The sequence below is a fragment of the Amphiura filiformis genome, chromosome 19, assembly GCF_039555335.1.
Source record: "Amphiura filiformis chromosome 19, Afil_fr2py, whole genome shotgun sequence".
NCBI lineage: Eukaryota > Metazoa > Echinodermata > Ophiuroidea > Amphilepidida > Amphiuridae > Amphiura > Amphiura filiformis.
The window spans coordinates 57,060,905-57,080,556 of record NC_092646.1 but is presented as its reverse complement, the minus strand read 5'-3'; the positions used below and the strand labels follow the sequence as shown (position 1 = coordinate 57,080,556).

The 19,652-nt window shown below is 36.7% G+C and overlaps 2 protein-coding genes across 2 annotated transcripts in view; both read left to right on the top strand.

Moving 5' to 3' along the window:
• Positions 1 to 19,652, top strand: part of LOC140141545 (uncharacterized) — a 41,573-nt gene that overhangs the window by 14,619 nt on the left and 7,302 nt on the right. The gene's annotated exons all lie outside the window — the stretch shown is intronic.
• On the top strand, positions 13,016 to 17,002 carry LOC140141543 (uncharacterized). The gene has a single exon (XM_072163449.1). The coding sequence runs from the start codon at positions 13,147 to 13,149 to the stop codon at positions 15,574 to 15,576; it is 2,430 nt and encodes an 809-aa protein (XP_072019550.1). The 5' UTR covers positions 13,016 to 13,146; the 3' UTR covers positions 15,577 to 17,002.

The window sequence follows — 19,652 nt, the reverse complement described above, 5'->3', positions numbered from 1 at the left end:
AAACGTCAAAAGAATAACCTTATTGGTGCAAAGTAGAGGCAATGGCCCAACCAAAATTAATACAGGGTTGCAACTACACGTACTACGGTAGTTAATGTACTGTTATGTTACACGGAGAGACATGATACAAAAATATCAGTCAAAATTTGAGGAATACACAAGAATAAGAATACGCCAAGACTTGCCCCTTACTGAAACTTCGATACCATTTGTGAAAAGATTGGATTTTTTCCATTGAGGAAATGTATAATTTTTGCTTGTGTTTAATTGCTATATTGTCAGTGTTTCAATAGATGCACGATCCGTGCAATTTCTTGAAAAACTGTTCTTTTATTATTATGTTCTTTTATTGACATTACTGTTGGTCCACTCTCTTTTAATTAAACAATTGAATAAAACGTTGTGATTAAAAACACCAATTTATGATTAGTATTACAAGTAAAGTACAAATTACAATTCATTAGGCCAAACAGTTTCTTATTCAAAGATTTTATTTATTGTTCTTTAACCCCTTCCAACATTGGCCCAATGTTGTCAACTGTTGAAACAGGAATGGCATTCCAACATTGCCCCAAGCCCCCGGTTCCTAAGCCTATGATGGTTCCAACGTTTGCCAACGTTCAGTAGACCAATGTTGTATTGGTATCTTGGTTGCATTGAATATGTTATTTTTTTTGTAATATTTTAACCAATTTTTTATTAGGGTGAACTTAGGCCTACTCCACCATGTAGGCGACTTTGCAAAAAAAAAATCCCCCCCCCCCCACTGGTTACGCCACTGTTTGCACATGTCAAATTTTTTGGATCCGAAGCTGCAAACTTAAAATGGTCCAGATACATGATGCGAGCACAGCGAGCAGGAAATTTGCATATAGGCCTAAATGTATGCCAAAAATCGCTTCCCCCTCGCTTGCCAAAATTGCTTCCCCCTTTTTGGCTCGCCAAAATTTCTCCTCCCTCATTTGAATTACTCTCCCATATAGGCTATATGGCTTATATTATTGCAAAGCCAGGCCTTATGGTCGACTGTTAACAACTGGGGCGAATTTGGGTTGGACTAAGGGCGCGTTCTCACTATGCCTGTTTGATACCAGGACGTGGACTCGATCCTACATCGAGTCCACTTCCAAGCATAGTGAGAACGCGAAATAAGTGGTCTCGATCCTACATCCAGGATGTAGCATCGAGTCCACCTCATTGAGGTAGTCTCGTACCTAGGACGTGGTATCAAACAGCATAGTGAGAACTCGTTTACAAGTGGACTCGATCCACTTATACCGGAAATGCTCTATGCACGACCTTGATGGCCGTCGTTGTACTATAGGCCTATACAATATACAGTCTACATTATATAATTTTCCATTATAAAATTTAAACATATGCATTTTCAACTTTAAAAAAATCATAGCTGGTATTATAGAACAAATTTCTACAGGCTTTATTTCATGTAGTAATTTACAACATTTATTTTTTATGTGGAAAAAGCTCGGGGAAAGTGGCTTTTCAAGGAAGTTCGTTTGATGCTTGCCGTAGTTTGATGAGCAGCATGCTTCTCGTGCAGTGTGAAAACAACGGCATCGCGGCAAGATACAGATTTTATCCAGTTTCAGAATTAAACAAAACGACATTGAACTTGATAGGATAGTACAAAAGGATATTATTCAGGTGTAATATATTCGTTTTTGAGGTGTACAATTTGCTAGACTGAGTCAAAATTACCAAAAAATAGTATTTTTGATGGTGATTTAGAGGTTGTGTTGCGTGTAAATCGGCGTGCTTGACCAAAATCAGAAATAACAACCCGATGTATTTCTCTCATTTTACACGTATAGGCCTAATATAATATAATAGTTTTTAGAGCGTTTATGATTTCAGATCTTTCCAAATTATACATATCACAAAATAACATATCCATAGATTGCAGAAATATATAGGGGGCCTGGAAATAAAAAATGATCTTTCAAAATTGATAGTCTAGTAAAGTTTGATTTGTGCTGTGAGTTCGGCTCAAAACATGCATTGCAACAGAATTCGTGACGTCATGCGTTGATATTATAACATCCGGGTAAGTGGAGTCGACCCTACATCAGCATTTTGGTGTTAGTGAGAACGCGAAATCAATGTGGACTGAGTCCACTTGTATGTGGACTCGGACCTAGGTACGAGACCCCATGTCTGTAGTGAGAACAAATTGTAATGGACCGTGTCGTAGTGGTATTGATGTCAGCCTCAAGTAAAAAGGCTGGCGTATTTATGTCAGCCTCAAAAGGCTTAATACCAGTGACCGTGTCCGTTTGTAAGGCCTATAAAATGCAAAATATACATGTATCGAATCTACGACAAGGGGGTGACACTAACTTCACGGTTGTTCTATTATCAACGCAAACCTATGACAAATCCCGCTGGTTTGCTAGTTAGAAAATGAGGCCAGTTATCGATCGGTTATGAATAATTAATTTCGATCCCTTTTAGGGTTGGCAAATAACGACGCCGTTAGTTTTGCGAACTCTGCCTGTTCAATGCGAGTAGCAAGCTTGAAAGTGCGCCAGCTAGCAGAGCAGGGAGCAATCCGGTGATGGCGCACTAGTATTTCCCATCAGGCACCAGTGATTTGTTTTTTACAGAAAGTCTACTAATTTGATAATGGAATAACCTTTCGCAATAGTAATGTCGAAATTAGGAATTGGTGTCAATAATGCGACGGTAGTGTATCACTTGAATTTGATACGATATTCAGCCAGCGATTTAGCGATAAAAAAACCTTTGACCACTGACCTGACCTGAAGCACGTGAGGCGCCATATTCGTTTGTTTTATTTCCTCGTGTGATAATAAATATCATTCAAACTATAGTTGTCGGCCGTGAACGTAGTTTATTACTGGCCTAAGAAGTTTGTTTTTAAAAACAAGTAAATAATCATCACTCACCGTTCTATTTGATCTTGTGGATTTCCCAACACGTAATAAATTGAAACGCCACTACCGGATTGCTCTCAGGTAGTAAAGCGGGCGCACTTTCAACCTTCGAAGCTTGCTATTCACTACCGGTAGTAATATTAATTAAGTGATGTCACTGATGTGCAGCGTTTCTGGAATAGCACTTGCATCGTGCATGTATAATTTGAATGTAGCTTGCTGTATTCAATATCTGCATGCATATTACAGGAGTTTAGGCCCATCGAAAAAACAATTGAATAATTTAGGAGATTATCAGGGGCTGTGAATAATTATGAGTCCTGGGGAGGGTAAAATTGGGGTGAGAGGGGTGCGATTTTGGCCTTAAAACGCTTTAAAAGGCTTAGGATAACCAGGGGGCGGGTACTTGGATTATTTTTCGACGGAGATGTGCGGCCCGAGCTTCCGAATCCATAACCATATCTAAGGGTCACGATTTTACCGAAAATAGGTAGGCCCCTACCCATATCTAAGGATTGTCAGGAAAGTAAGGACCCATATCTAAGGATTTGAGCTTGAAAATAGTAAACGCAACATGTTTTCCGGCATGTTTTTCACACATAGCACGGAAAATCTAAAAGGGAGACCCATGTCTAAGGATTTTTCGTGGAAAACCTTATACGTGAGTACCCCGGGGAGGATAATAGTAAAGGTCCGGACACGCTTATGATATGGACATTTTATTTTGAACAAGAATTCTTTAATCACTATTGACGGTTTCGCCTACCATGGTCAATAATGAGTAAAATATCGGTTTAGTTTTAAAAAAAAGTTTTTTACTGTAGGCCTACATCTACAAATCTGATGTATTTAATCATTATTTGGGATCCCAATAATTTGAATGTCCAACAGGGGGGTGGTCACAATATTTTGGCAGGGGAGAGCGATTTATTTATTTATTTATTTATTTATTTATTTATTTATTTATTTATTTATTTATTTATTTATTTATTTATTTATTTATTTATTTATTTATTTATTTATTTATTTATTATAATTATTAAGGCTTGTTCAAGTAACTCACTTGTAACATTTCACGCACTCACTTGCACCGGCTCAACAAATCAATCAATCAATCAGTTAATTAATCAATCAATTCACAAACAATGAATATGAATAAATTATATGATATTCAATTTCGATCAATAGACATATCATATCAAACCATCAAACAATGAATAAATGAACTGATCGACCAAGAGCCCTTTTTTCTCAAGAGTGTGAGTGAGTGATTAAACAAAATAAATACATGCATAATTATTTACATAAATAAACAAATAAACAAATAAATAAATAAATAAATAAATAAATAAAAAAAGAAATAAAATAAATAAGAAAAATTTGAACAAATGGTATCGTAGCATTGCATTCACAAAAACAAACATTGCTGACAGGAGGACTCGAACCAACAATCTTTGCATCACCAGTCTGATGCTCTACCACTGTGCTACGACGTCATCTAGTGGTGAGGATCTAGTTTTTAGGCTATACAGTGTTCGTCTGTGACAATGCCGCCTCGTGAAATGAATTTAAAGTTATTTTGATATCAATCTTTTTTTTTTTTCAATAGAGCCGTAACATTTTGTTTAAAGATCTCAATTTTTATTTTCTTTAGAGCAGAGACAAATATTTCCCCTATTCTACAATTTGAGCCCAAAATAAGAATCTACTTCTTTTATTACTGATTTAATGTTACACGTCTCACAGATATTTAGCTGGCTTAGTGGTATTGCACTGTGCTTTTTAACCGGGAGGTACCGAGATCGATTCCCACCTCTGCCTGTAATTTTTTTTCAAGCCTGGGAAATAATAAGTTTATTTGGCTTCACAACGCTAAATTATTCATGACTTGCCCAACCTGGTGGTGTAAAGTGCTCCCCATAACATATGAATATTAAGCAATAACACAATGGCTAATTTAAATAAGAAAGCGTCACATGCAAATGAGGGATTGCCCTCTCCAGGAATTGCTTCATGTCTACGATCACAGCAAACGTACCATATCAATTATCTGCCATGCACTTGATGTGAATCGACGCTCATGCGCTGCGGATTTTTGATGCCATTCATCAAGCCAAGCAAGGACAAGATAGAGCTGGTAAGCATGCATGGTAATCTTATTCATGTATTATAACATGCTCAAGTTGTAGGAAGTTCCTTAGGTTGTCTGCAGTGTTAATAAATGTTTTCATAATAAATTTCAATTAGGAGTTCATTCATAAGATTGAGGGCATGATCGCTGTTTATGCCCGAGGCGTGAGCCGAGGGCATAAACAGCGATCATGCCCGAAATCCTATGAATGAACCCCGTTCATACATTTTATACCCGACATTCTCAGCAATTCAATACAGATGAAAATAAAAAGGGTTTACAAGTATAAATAACATTTCCATACCGTTTTCCTTCATAAATTGGAAGAAAATGAGTAGGCCTACTTGCAGGAAGCAGCTCGGCTCATGAGGTCAACGGCCGAGAGTCAACGCGTGATACGCGTCATCTTTTGCGCTCCGCGTGAGATGGGCGCCGTGACATGCGCGTGCACGCAACACTAGCAAATCGTGGATCGTGTTAATTGGGTTCCAACGCTGCGTAAAGCAGCTTGTTTATGCCCTGCGTACTGGTCATAAACGGTATTTATGACCAGCAAAAAAGGGCGCAAATCCAATCAGAAACGTCGTTATATCGTGAGTAGGCCTATGTATGAATAAATTAGAGGTTAATAACTGCGCATCGGTTATTTGGAGGGCATTGTGAAAAATCTAAACATTTTGCCTTTGGAACCGAGGAATATCCCGAGGTCCAAAGCAAAATGTTTAGATTTTTCACAATGCCCGACATATTACCGATGCAAAGTTATTAACCTCATTCATAACCGTCACTTTGATCCCTTAACTTTACAAAATAATACAAAATGTTCCTCAAAAGTTTGTAAAAATAAACTATTTTTACATCTTCCCTTTCCCAAAATCGATCAGGCTAAAACAAGACGACCAATAATAAAAGTGCGTATCAGAATCTGTGCAAATATGGTAGCGCGCAATCCAAATACGGCAGCCAGCGCGCGCGCAGTTTGTTGGACGCACAATACGGCGCACGCAGAAGTCAATTGTGTGCGCCATTGGAACAATTACGCATTTTGCGGTCAATTGTGAGATATTAATGACCTCGATTTGCGTTCGCGTTTTCGCAAATAATAAGATATGATTGGATCGCACGCATCGCGTTTATTAATGAGGTTATGAATAATAATTAACAACCTGTGTGACCTATCCATTCATACATGGTCATGTGTCAAGTTACTTGGGACCCAAAATACCCGGTGGTGTTACATTTTGCTCTCCTCTTATCTTTCTGATTTAACTTGTTGTCACAAAGCTATTCTTGATCTAAATGCATCAAGTTTGGGCTCATTATACAGCTTGATAATTCAAATTAGTTTCACAATTTGGAATTCAATTTTGTTTAAGGGGGTACTACACCCCTGCCCAATTTTGTGCCTATTTTTGCATTTTTCTCAAAAATGATAGCACATACGGTATTGGAGACAATAAGTAAGATATATAAATTATAGGGGCAAGGACTACAACTACTGCACTGAAAACTCAGCAACTCAAGACAAGTAGTTATTGATTTATTGATCAAATATTGTTTTCCCGCATTTTTGACTGTAACTCCACACAACTCGTCGGCCGTATCACATACTGACGTATTCGACATTATTAACATTTTTTAGAAAATTGGCATATTAGTTTGTTATGTTCTAATCTATATATTCACCAAAAAACCATGGTAAAGGAATACATATCATCCATCCGTCCTGGTTAAAAAAAATTTTTTTGGGTCAACAAATTCATACTGCAGTTACTGTCCGTTTTCCTATACACAATACACAGTGCTCTCACCATTGACGCGCGACCTTGTTTAGAAGTATAGGCATTTGCCTAGTTAACATCACTGTGTGAAAAATAACCGGCCAATATTTAAAGTATTCTCCAAACTTCTAGCAAATATATTTCTCTAACATGACCTAAAATTACAGCTAGGTTAGATGTTCAGAAATAGTCGCACTTTGGTAAAATATGAGTGAGGGCAAGGCATAGCAAGCTCATAGAGCAACTCCCCGTGTTAATTGAATGGAGATTTGACCGAAAATATTGGTAACGGACCGATCACTTCTGAAGGATGCCACAAAAAACGGTACAAGCTACATTTAAAGTATTCTATGAAATTCTAGAAAATATAGTTTTGTAACATGTCCTAAATTTTGAGCTAATTTAGGTGTTTGGAAATAGTCGCACTTTTGTGTTTTAGGAAGGATATGTAAACGACAGATAACACCAAAAAAATATGAAGAAATTATTTCCAAACCGTGTTAAGTCAACAATCATTATGTTGCTCATTTTCAAGAATGCTGGTTGACAATAAGCATACCATTGTCTCATTTCGTGAACAAAGGTCCACATACCATTGTTGCCTTGCGTTTCCTTTATAATCGGTTACCCAACTGAAACTATATAATACCAGCTCATTGCGATACCGCACATGTAAAACAGACACATGTGCACAACCAGAGAAGATCTGATTTAATCAGTTGAGCTGTTTTCAATGAGTGTTATCTTGGTTTAATAGCTTTTAATGGGGTTTAAGTCCTGCAAAGGTCGAAGTGAATTCTACTGTCATGACTGTAGAGATGACTGCATCATGTACAAAAAATTTCCGTCAGCAAACCATACTGTACACCCCCCGAATCATATTGGTCTAGCGACGCCCCTGCATATGACACATGGCCACATTCATTGCTCACTGGATCATCACCTGTGTTTTCATTATCATATTTTTATGGTAAAAAATAATTACAAATTAAGTGTAATTTGATATCATTATTTGTAAATGTCTTTTTAATACTATCCTATACATGTAAGGCCAAATAAAAAAAAAACATGTTTCACGTCCCCTCCCGCTTCCTTTTTTGAGGTTTCTTCAATTTTATTTTTATTTTTTGAAATTCAATTATATCTTTTCAAAAATATGTCTAGGAAGTAGAGATGCTTTCTATAGCCTTGGTAATATACAAGAAACAGTTTTATAAGGTTTTGTGATAGTTAGAGGGGCCTATCTCTCAGAACAACAAATAAAAAGAGGCCTCCTCCTTTTCCAGGCATTATTGTATACGCTAAATCAGCTCTAACTATTTACACTGGTTTTGCAATAAAAAATAAAAAATAAAAAGCCCCCTCTTCCTCTTTTTTTTCAAAAACCCGGACGTGAAACATGTTTTTTATTTTACTTTGCCTAATGTAAGAAACTGAAAATTTAAAATTTCCGAGTTCTGAGTGATTTTGCTTCATCGCATCACATATTATAAAATAACATGTAAACTGCCAATTTTGAGGGTATCTTCAAGTATACAGGCGCGTACCTTTATTCAACATCATCTCCAAACGTTTCTGATCAATTTGATATAAGTGTTATTGTTGAATTTTTCCGGAAAATAATGATGGTTGAATATATCCCACAAGCTGTTGTGGTGATATGTAACACGTGGGTAAGCTTAACCCTGCTATTAACCGTAAGCAATGTCTGAACCATCATCTCCGCTACATCAGTTGGCGTCACAATTTGTGTAGAAATATCATCTCCGTCACATCACCATCATCTCCATCACATCACCGGATCTTGAGCGAAGTCCAGTTTAGTTTATCAGAAAATGCTTACCAATTCTAAACCTTCTCATCTGTATGAATTTCATTTTCAAGTTGTGTGAAAACATTACTGAAATCAAATTTATCGGTGCAATTATGAAGGAGATGATTCTCTATAGGAATTTGTGTAGAAATATCATCTCCGTCACATCACTATCATCTCCATCACAGCAATGTCATCTCCATCACAATTGTTGTTGACCTTTATTTGACCTTTGACCCAGACAACATGGAATTTACTATTTGGAAAATAATGTAATTGATATTGTATGTGTTTACTATGTCAATAGAAATTTATTTAGTTATTTCAAGCAAAATTATGAATATACTTAAGTTTGTATTAAAAAAATACCAACAGACATGACCTTTTCCGTACAGCCTGCCTCTCATTGTCCCAACTAAATGACGAAAGTACAAAATCATATTTTTTTTAAATGAAAAAAGCAAACATGAATCAAGCAACTTACAAGTTATCCATTAAACTCATAATTAAGAGTTTTAACAATTTTTTGTCCTTTTTTCCTTTTTGGCCTAAATGTGACGGAGATGATGCTCACCTGGCACAACCTGCATATTTCGCCCTCTATAATATAGAGGGCGCCCTTAAAGATTGCGCCAAATATTGTTTTCATGCACTAGAGACTTTCATCCTTACAGATATGTAAAGGAAACATTTTTATAATCATTTTCAAATTCATATTTGCCTATCTTCCAATAGTACACCTTTTCAGAGAATTACCCATATAACAGCCGGAATGTGTCCCTTTTTTGGCCCTTCTTACCACCAACTTGCAACTTATCACTACCAAATGAATGACCAAATCAAACTGGTTTCCGCGCCTATCAATGATATCTCTGTAACCTTCAAAAGTTGAGTGCCCCCGGGCAGCAGAGTACTAGTCCGGCTCGGCCAGGCATTTGGCACATTCTCCGATAAAGTGTTCAAAATGCCAAATATGTGTCGCCCATAGTTTCAAGTCGTATTCAGACTTGTTTCTTCAGAAAGAAATAACTTTTATTAATATAACTTATATGTAGGAGTTGCTTTTTTAAAATGTGTGAGGCTAGAGGTTGTAACATGCCTAGAAAGTATAAAACAATAAAGCTGATTATGCATGTCCATTGTTTTCCTCCATGTCGCCAGCCAAGGTGTGTTCAGTATAATGTGTCCCTGCTCTCTAAACATGCGCGCACATAATGGATTATAGGTACTTTTCATTAGCGGGTATGATGCCCTAATTATAAAGTATAAATCATCACAACACAGATTATTAAATTTTTCCAACAGGTCTTTTAGACTATGTCGCCAATATTGTTCACAGATACGTTACCATATTTCTAATGGATAACAATCTGTGAAAATAATTGGCTAGATGAATGTTCTCATATGTGATGGATCAAGCAGGCTCCATAGATATATGGAACAAAACTCAATGGTTTCAAAGTAAAAAAAATCAGGTCTATTAATGGCAAAAAGTCCTGACGTTACGTTCATGCCTTCACAGATACGTTACCTAAATTCTACTCCCCTCGGAAAAAACGATGTGATAAATTAAGCCAAATACTGATACCAGACTTTAGTACATTGGGTGATGACTGATCAAGTATGGGTATTAAGTCGGTCAGTTTTTACACTTGCACGATTAAGACAAAGATGGGAAAGGGTTTCACAGATACGTTACCACTGATACGTTACCCCCAATACGTACAAGTAATATTGCTCAAAAATGAAATATTGTTGAAAAATCACCCATGCATTGTTTTGTGTTCTTAAACTATTAGAGTTTACGATTCTGAATGAATTTTATGAATTCTTTGTGGTTGGCATTTTGTCATTCCTGAGACCAAACTTGGACGCTTTAACGGAGAATGGGCCATTTATTAATTGAATACATGATGAATCCAAAACCCACCCAAGTCCATGGGAAGTGATTTTGAGAAAAAAACCTGTGTATCATTTTAATTCCTTCAGTTAGATTTACCTGGTCAATATGGTAAGTTGTACGTGCAAATGGGTGGGTTAAACTGTATTACATTGTAGGTATGACGATTAGCATTTCAGGGACTTCGTGGGGTTCATTTTAAATTCTGGACTTGTGTGGTTTTTTGAATCATATACTAAGACAATAATGTTGGAATGAGATTACCACTAGTAAGATAATACAAAATAAAGCACACAGTTATGTATAACGTTGATAAGCATTCTGCCATGTAATATAAAACCACACATTTTCCTTGATTAAACCCATTTTTTCAAAAAGTCACTCTCCAGCAATGAATGTGTTACAAGTGGACTTTTATACATACTGGATTTCAATCAATGTGTTACAAGACTCAAATCATGGACTTGGGTTGATTCTTTCATACATGCTATTTTTCACATGCTCAATAGACACAGAGGATGAATTTGAGTTGTTCTTTCATACATATGACTGGCCTATGTATAGCAACACTTTCCCATACTCAATTTGCCAAAGTACGGACTTGGGTGGCTTTTGTATTCATATATTCAATTGCCACTGCGGACAAATTTTGAATCACGTGGCTTTACCAGAATTTGCCATTATGCATGTGTGACAGGGTCTGACTTGGGGTTTCTGTTTTCTACTGGCCCTTTGGGCAAGTGAGATATTGCTCATTTTTTTTCTAACGCAAAATCAAGCACAAGTAACAACCAAGTACAACCGACCAAGAAAAATAAACTATAAAATTGCTTCATTTAAAGCACAGAAGAGTAGCCAAATCGACCAAGTTTAATAGGGAAAGTACTGGTAATATGGCAAGGCTATTTTAATACCAATGATTTTGTTCAGAAATTAATATTCTTCTTGCACAGGATGGTAATTATGCCGAATACCATGTCATGCAAGACATACTGCCAACCTTACAAACTTTACGCTTTTTTACAGAATATTAAATGGCATCCGATTCTCACCAGATGGATTCCAGTTGTGATGAGAATATCTCCAAAAATAGTGTCACTTCAGAGAAACCATCAACACGTAAGTGGAGCAGTCATAATGGTAAAGAGGAGATCAACAATGCTTTGAAATCCGAAAAAAAATAATTGTAAAAGCTCTATGTCAAGTTTGTATTAACAAGGACTTCTTTTTCGAGAGGAGGCATTGGATAGAGCATACTGATGGTACTGGACAGAAGCCATTGAAATGTATATTTTGTAAGAAAAGCTTTGAATGCATTCCTGTTGAAACTACATTTAGATGTGCGTTTTCACAGTCTTCACAGGGCATGTTGAATTGAAGGAACATGAAGGCATTCACATCAAAGAGAAGCCTTTCAAATGTACATTTTGTAACAAAGGTTTCACATGGTCATTTGAATTAAAAATACATAAACGTATTCATAATGAGAAGCCTTTCAAATGTGCGTTTTGCTACACCAATTACTTACATGTATGTATATAGTTATGTTGACATTGCATTTAGATGTGCATTTTGTTTTGTTTTCACAGGGCCTGGTGAAGTGCCTGAACATTCTCAATGCAAATCGTCTAATCAAGCCTCTACATTGCCAGGTGATTCAGGTGATGGAATTGATCCTGAAGTGAAGCCTAATGAATTTGAAACTTTAAATAGAGCCTCCACGGAGTCTGGCTATATACTCAAATATACATGAAAGGATCCACACTGTGGAAAAGGCATGTATGTATTTAGATAGAGTCTACTCAGACTCGGAGTATGATGATATTTATGTAAAAGAGGAGCCATTAGATATTAGGTCTGAAAGTGAAGACTCCAACGAGCATGAAGAATCAAATTTTGAATTGAGGTCTTCAAACGGAGTCCCCACTGAACATGAGGGTATTGATATTAAAGAGGAGCCTTATGAATACAAATTTGAAAATGAGGCCTCAGTAGTGTCGGGTAACTCAAATGTAAATATAAGTATTGATACTGCAGAGAAGCCTTTGGAGGTAGGATCTTCAAATGGAGGCACTACAGAACATGATGATATTGACCTGAAAGAGGAGCCTTTTGAATGGGAATCTTCAAGTGAAGCCATCCCCGTGTCAGAGGAGACATTTGAATGTAAGTCTGAATGCGAGTCCTCCGCAGTATCAGATAACCCAAATGTAAGTGGGAGTATTCATACTGCAGAGAAGCCCTTTGAAGTTAGTTCATCAAATGGAGGATCCACACAGCATGATGACATTGACTTTAAAGTGGAGCCTTTTGAATGGGAATCTTCCCCGTTGTTAGATAACTGGAATGTAAATGAAATAACTCGCACCGAAGATGGTGGATCCACAGAGCATGCTAATAGTGATCTTAAAGGGGACCATTGTACAGAAACAGGCCATACTAAAGAGGAACATTTTGAGCGTTTATTACTATTAGGCAACGAAAATTTAGCAAGATCGGATCATTTGAAGGAACATGATTATGTTCATACTGAAGAATATTCTTTGAGATATAGTACATCTGGTGAAGCCTCTGTCGAGCATGACTGTATTGTTAAAGAGGAGCCTATGGAATGCAAGTCTGAAATTCTGGAGCCTTTTGAATGGGAATCTTCAAGTGAAGCCCCTGCAGTGTCAGATAATAAAAATGTGCATGTATTTGCAGATATTGAAACTAACATGACTAAAGAGAAGCCTGTTGACCATGTATTATGCGACAAAAGCTTCACAAGATCAGATCACTTGAAGAAACATGATTATGCTCTTATGAACACGACATCACTTGAATGTAAATATTGTTTCAAATGTTTCACTAAGTCAAGTGACTTGAAAAAGCACGAACTCAAGTGTAATGTTAAAAAGACATCCTTACTATGTCCGTTTTGCAACAAAGGCTTCACATCATTTGTTGACATGGAAAGGCATGAATGTATGCCTCCTACAGAGAAGCCCATTGAATACCCAAATTCTAACAAAGGCTTCACAACTTCAAGTAACTTGACAGAACATGAACGTATTCATACTAAAGAGAAACCTTACAAATGTACATTTTGTAACAAAGGCTTTACAGCGAGAAGTCACTTGGAAAGACATGAACGTAGTCATATTGGAGAGAGGCCTTTCAAATGTACATTTTGTAGCAAAGGGTTCACACGGTCAAGTCACTTAAAAGAACATGAACGTATTCACACTGGAGAGAAACCTTACAAATGTAAATTTTGTAACAAAGGGGTTACATTGGCATGTAACTTGAAAAGACATGAACGTAGTCATACTGGAGAGAAGCCTTTCAAATGTACATTTTGTAGCAAAGGTTTCACACGGTCAAGTACCTTGAAGGCCCATGAACGTATTCATACTACATGTAAAGAGAACCCGTTCAAATGTACATTTTGTAACCAGGGTTTCACACGGTCACATGTCTTGAAAAGACATAAATGTATTCGTACTGGAGAGAAGCGTTTCAAATGCAACTTTTGTAACAAGGGTTTCACATGGTCGTGTGACGTGAAACGTCATGAACGTATTCATAGTGGAGAGAAGGATTTTAAATGTACATTTTGTAGCAAAGGCTTTTCAAGTTCAAGTAACTTGAAAACACATGAACGTGTTCATACTGGACAGAAGCCTTACATCTGTACATATTGTGACAAAAGGTTTTCACGTTCTGGTGGTTTGAAAATACATGAACGTATTCATACTGGAGAGAAGCCTTTCAAATGTCAAGTTTGTAACAAAGGGTTTACATCGAAAAGTCACTTGAAGACACATGAAGGTATTCATGCTAAAGAGAAACCTTTCAAATGTACATTTTGTAGCAAAGGGTTTGCATTAACAAATCTCTTGAAAAAACATGAACGTATTCATACTGGAGGGAAGCCTTACATATGTACATTTTGTGGCAAAATGTTTTCATTTCTACAAAGCTTAAAAGTCCATGAACGTATTCATACTGGACAGAAGCCTTACATGTGTACATTTTGTGGCAAAGCGTTTTCAGTGCCAGGTGGCTTGAAAGTACATGAACGTATTCATACTGAAGAGAAGCCTTTCAAATGTCAAGTTTGTAACAAATTGTTTAGAGCGATAAGTAATTTGAAGACACATGAACGTATTCATGCTAAAGAGAAGCCTTTCACATGTACATTTTGTAGCAAAGGGTTTACAGAGAGGGGTTACTTGAAAACACATAAACGTATTCATACTGGAGAGAAGCCTTACATATGTACATTGTGTGGCAAAGGCTTTTCATCTTTAAATAGCCTCAAGTGCCATGAACGTATTCATACTGAAGAGAAGCCCTTCAAATGCAAAGTTTGTTACAAAGGCTTTGCACTGTCAGGTGCCTTGAAAAGACATGAACGTATTCATAGTAAAGAGAAGCCTTTCAAATGTCCAGTTTGTAACAAGGATTTCACACAATCAAGTCACTTGAAGGCACATGAAAGTATTCATACTACATGTAAAGAGAAGCCTTACAAGTGTACATTTTGTAACAAGGGTTTCACATGGTCGCATGTCTTGAAAAGACATGAACGTATCCATACTAAAGAGAAGCCTTTCGAATGCAAAATTTGTAGGAAAGGCTTTGCACAGTCAAGTGACTTGAAAAGACATGAACGTATTCATAGCAAAGAGAAGCCTTACATATGTACATTTTGTGGCAAAGGCTTTTCAGTTTTAAATAGCTTAAAGGGGCATGAACGTATTCATACTGAAGAGAAGCCTTTCAAATGCAAAGTTTGTTACAAAGGCTTTGCACTGTCAGGTGCCTTGAAAAGACATGAACGTATTCATACTAAAGAGAAGCCTTACAAGTGTACATTTTGTAACAAGGGCTTCACATGGTCGCATGTCTTGAAAAGCCATGAGCGTATGCATACTGGAGAGAAGCCTTTCAATTGCAAAATTTGTAGGAAAGGCTTTACACGGTCACATGACTTGAAAAGACATGAACGTATACATACTGGAGAGAAACCTTCCAAATGCAAAATTTGAAACAAGAGGTTTTATACAGTCAGGTAACTTGAAAATACATGAACATTTACATACTAAACCCTTTAAATGCAAATTCTGTAACAAAAGCTTTATACAGTCAAGCCACTTGAGACACATGAACGTATTCATACTAAAGAGAAGCCTTTCAAAAGTTTATTTTGTAACAAATGCTTCACAGTCAGGCCAATACTAAAGAGAAGCCTCATAAATGTAACTTTTGTGACAAAACCTTCGCATCATCAGGAGAAAAGACTGCGCATGAACGTATTCATACTACAGAGAAGCCTTTTGTATGCAAAGTTAGTAACAAAGACTTTACACGGTCAGGTAACATGAAAATACATGGACGTATTCACACTAAAGAGAAGTCTTTCAAATGCACATTTTGTAATTAATGCTTTTGTACGGTCAAGCAGCTTGAAAGTAGGCTACATGAACGTTTTCATACTGAGGAGAAGCCCTAATTAAAATGCAAATTTTGTGATAAGAGCTTCACATCTTCAAGAAACTGAAAAGACATGAGCACAGCGTTCATACTCAAGAAAACCCCCTTAAATGTTAAGTTTGTAACAAATGTTTTACAAAGTTTGAAGAAACATGAACGTATTCACACTGGAGAGAGGCCCACCTGTAACTAGGGTTTCACCCAATTATAGCACATGGAACAGTACACCATGATTTTTTTCCACTACGGTGACTTGTAAAAGCACCAACTCAACTTTACTGAGAAGAAGCTGTTTAAATGTAAATTTTGTAACAAAGGCTTCAAATATGCACATGATTTGGAAGTTGATAAACTGAAGATCTTCATATCAAAAAGACGCATTCGATGTCCGTTTTGTAACAGGCTTCACATCATTTACTGACATTGAAATACATGGATATATTCCCAAAGAGAAGCCTTTTGAATGCCCAAATTCTAGCAACTGATAAAGAATGAATACGTTTTAATGCTTTCAAGGAACAGAGCAGCACAGCAGCATTGTTTTTATTTTACAAATATTTTTGCAAAATATTTTGTAACATTAGAAAGTTTTCACAAATATTTTAGAATGCTACAAAATGTTATTAAGGGGGTACTATACCCATGGCCAATTTTGTGCCTATTTTTGCATTTTTCTCAAAAATTATGGCGCATTGGTGACAAGTAAGATATGTATATTATAGTGGCAAGGACTACAACTGCACTGAAAATTGTAACAGTGTAATTGTGTGGAGTTACAGTCAAAAATGAGGGAAAACCAGTATTTGATCAATAAATCAATATATAACTACCTGCCTTAAGGGATCTAGAATGAGCGTTTATGGCGTTTCGACAGTATTTTTTGTGGGACATGAGAGCACCTCAGACGTATCGAATTGCATTCTGAATACGAAGCATGTCTTTCTGATATCAAATAATTTTCATTTTTGAAATTCACGATATAATACAAATTTTATGACAAATTATTAAAATTTGATATTTTTCAAACTTTTGATATATAACAGTCCTCGAAATAAATTTTATAAATCTAATGATATATTCTTAAAGTGTATGTAGCTGGGAGGAAAAGCCGACGATCAATTGAAAATTTTGACCTTCTATATAAAAGATATGGATTTTTTCCCAAAAAGACCTATTTTTTTTGGTGTTTTGGGAAAAAAAATCCATATCTTCAATACGAAAGATCAAAAGTTTCAATTGATCGTCGGCTTTTCATCCCACCTACATACACTTTAAGTATAAATCATCAGATTTATAAAGTTTACTTTAAGTACTGTTAAATATCAAAAATATCAATTTTTAATGATTTGCCATAAAATGTGTATTACATTGCGAATTTCAAAAAATCCAAATTATTTGATATCAGGACATTCTTCGTATTCAGAATGCAATTCGATATGTCTGATGTGCTCTAATGTCCCACAATAAATACTGTCCAAACGTTCATACCCCTTCCCTAACTTGCTGAATTTTCAGTTGAGTAGTTGTAGTCCTTGCCCCTATAATATGCACAGTGTTGCCAAAACTTTTCAGCTCCAAGGCGCGGCACATTGGCTCGCCAAGCCGCGGTAAACGAGTCTCAAGTAGCCCAATTTTAAACTTCCTAAAAAGCGCCCAATGCCGAATATTTGGGCGGATTTACCCGAATTTCGGGTGCAAATCACCCAATTGGGCGGAAAAACACTTGAGCTCAAAACTTCCGGTACTTGATGGGAAGTTATTGACCGATCAATAAATGGTCACAAAAGCCATTGTAATTGCAATATCGATCTTCAGAGGGTCAAAACCTTTATAAATCGGCTAAATTGAAAGGAGAATACGTCAAATTACTGCCGCGCCCTGATACTGGCAAAAGTAGCCCAATTTTAGGCAAGTAGCGGCACGCTTTTTTGAGTAGCGGCAAGTGATCGCCGAGTAGCCCAATTGTGCGCCTAAGGCGCGGCGTTAGCATCACTGAATATGCATAATCTTACTTCAAGTGTCACCAATGCGCTATAATTTTTGAGAAAAAATGTTATACCGTTATATCACCGACGATAAAATGTTTTATGGCAACCTTTTGTATCCTTTTGCGAATGTATTTGTGAAAGCGTGTTGTGTTTGCTGGGTTTTTGCTATAAATGATTGAAAAACAGTTGCAGGGCGCAACAGTTATTGATGCCATGTGTTAGGATTTGCGGCTCCTTTGCGTCGGGTCATTTTAAATTTACAGTTGGCGTCAAAACCAGGCGATTGTCGGCAAAGGTAGTCAAAGCTATGTGATTGTCGGCAAATGGCAATAGTCATAAACGATTAATGTGTTACAAAATTGTGCTGCTGTTACGTAATAGACCTTTATAGTAGGTACTAGTAATTTTAAAAAAAATGCCAATGATGCAATCCCAACTATCGAAACAGGAATGCCATTCCAACATTTGCCCAATAATGCCAACTCTTGAAACAGGACTGGCATTCCAATATTGCCCCAATGTTGCAATACCAAATATCGAAACAGGAATGACAGTCCAACATTGGCCCAATGTTGCCAAGCCAACTATCGAAACCGGAATGACATTCCAACATTGGCCCAATGTTGCCATGCCAACTATCGAAACAGGAATATATTACATCGGCCCAATGTTAATTGCAATGCCAACTATGTATATTGACTCATATTGCATATATCCACAAAGGCCCAATGTTGCAATGCCAACTCAACATTGGGCCAATAATGGAATTCCAAAGGCCCGGGGGTACTCAAGTTTGATTTTGGTAGGGACGTGCCACTGAGAATTTGTAAGTGGACCCATAAATCATACCATTTTTTTCAAGAAATTTGGACCCCTGATACACCTAAAGTCAAAAATATCGGGCAAATTTAACCCAAATTGTCTTAGTTTCTACCAATTTTCCCAAATTTTTTTGGAAAATTTCAAAATTTTGGCTAGATTAAGGCAAAATTGGGATATTTTTCGAAAAAAAATTGAAATTTTTTTGAAAAAAGGATCCATTCATAATACCACTGGCAAAATTGGCTTAGAAAAAGTGGTCATACCAAAAGGCCAAAAATGCTACGGTACGCATATTATTAGCGGCACGTCCCCGTATGGTCATTTGTACTAAGTCCCCCCCCCGGCCCCTGGGTTCAAAGGATGCTGAAAAGATGGCAAAAAACCTTGGGTCAAAAAGGTCTGTCTCATAAGCTCCGATGTTCGGCACCAGAAGGATAAACAGAATCAGGATGTTGGGAATTTGTTAGCTTTTGTTGATAAAATATGTCCATTTCTTTGTCATTATTTTCAATTTAATATTTTCTACTCTGACATATCGATATCGCCGTGTGTTACCGTAGACGGCCATCTTGGATTGATACATGTCTTGTTCACTGCGAGTTTATTTTCACTGAATTGGACTTTTATTTTCTCACACGATAGTCCTTCAAAAATTCCAAAATAATGTTTTCACGTATTCATGATTTATGTAGATCATTTTAAATAGTTAGGGTTGGTTTTGACAACAAATATGAGACAGAAAGTAAATAAAATCAGCGGAAGTGGTGGCTCCTTTTTTTGTTTGTACACAAGGTGCATAGAAAATAATGACAACTGATTAA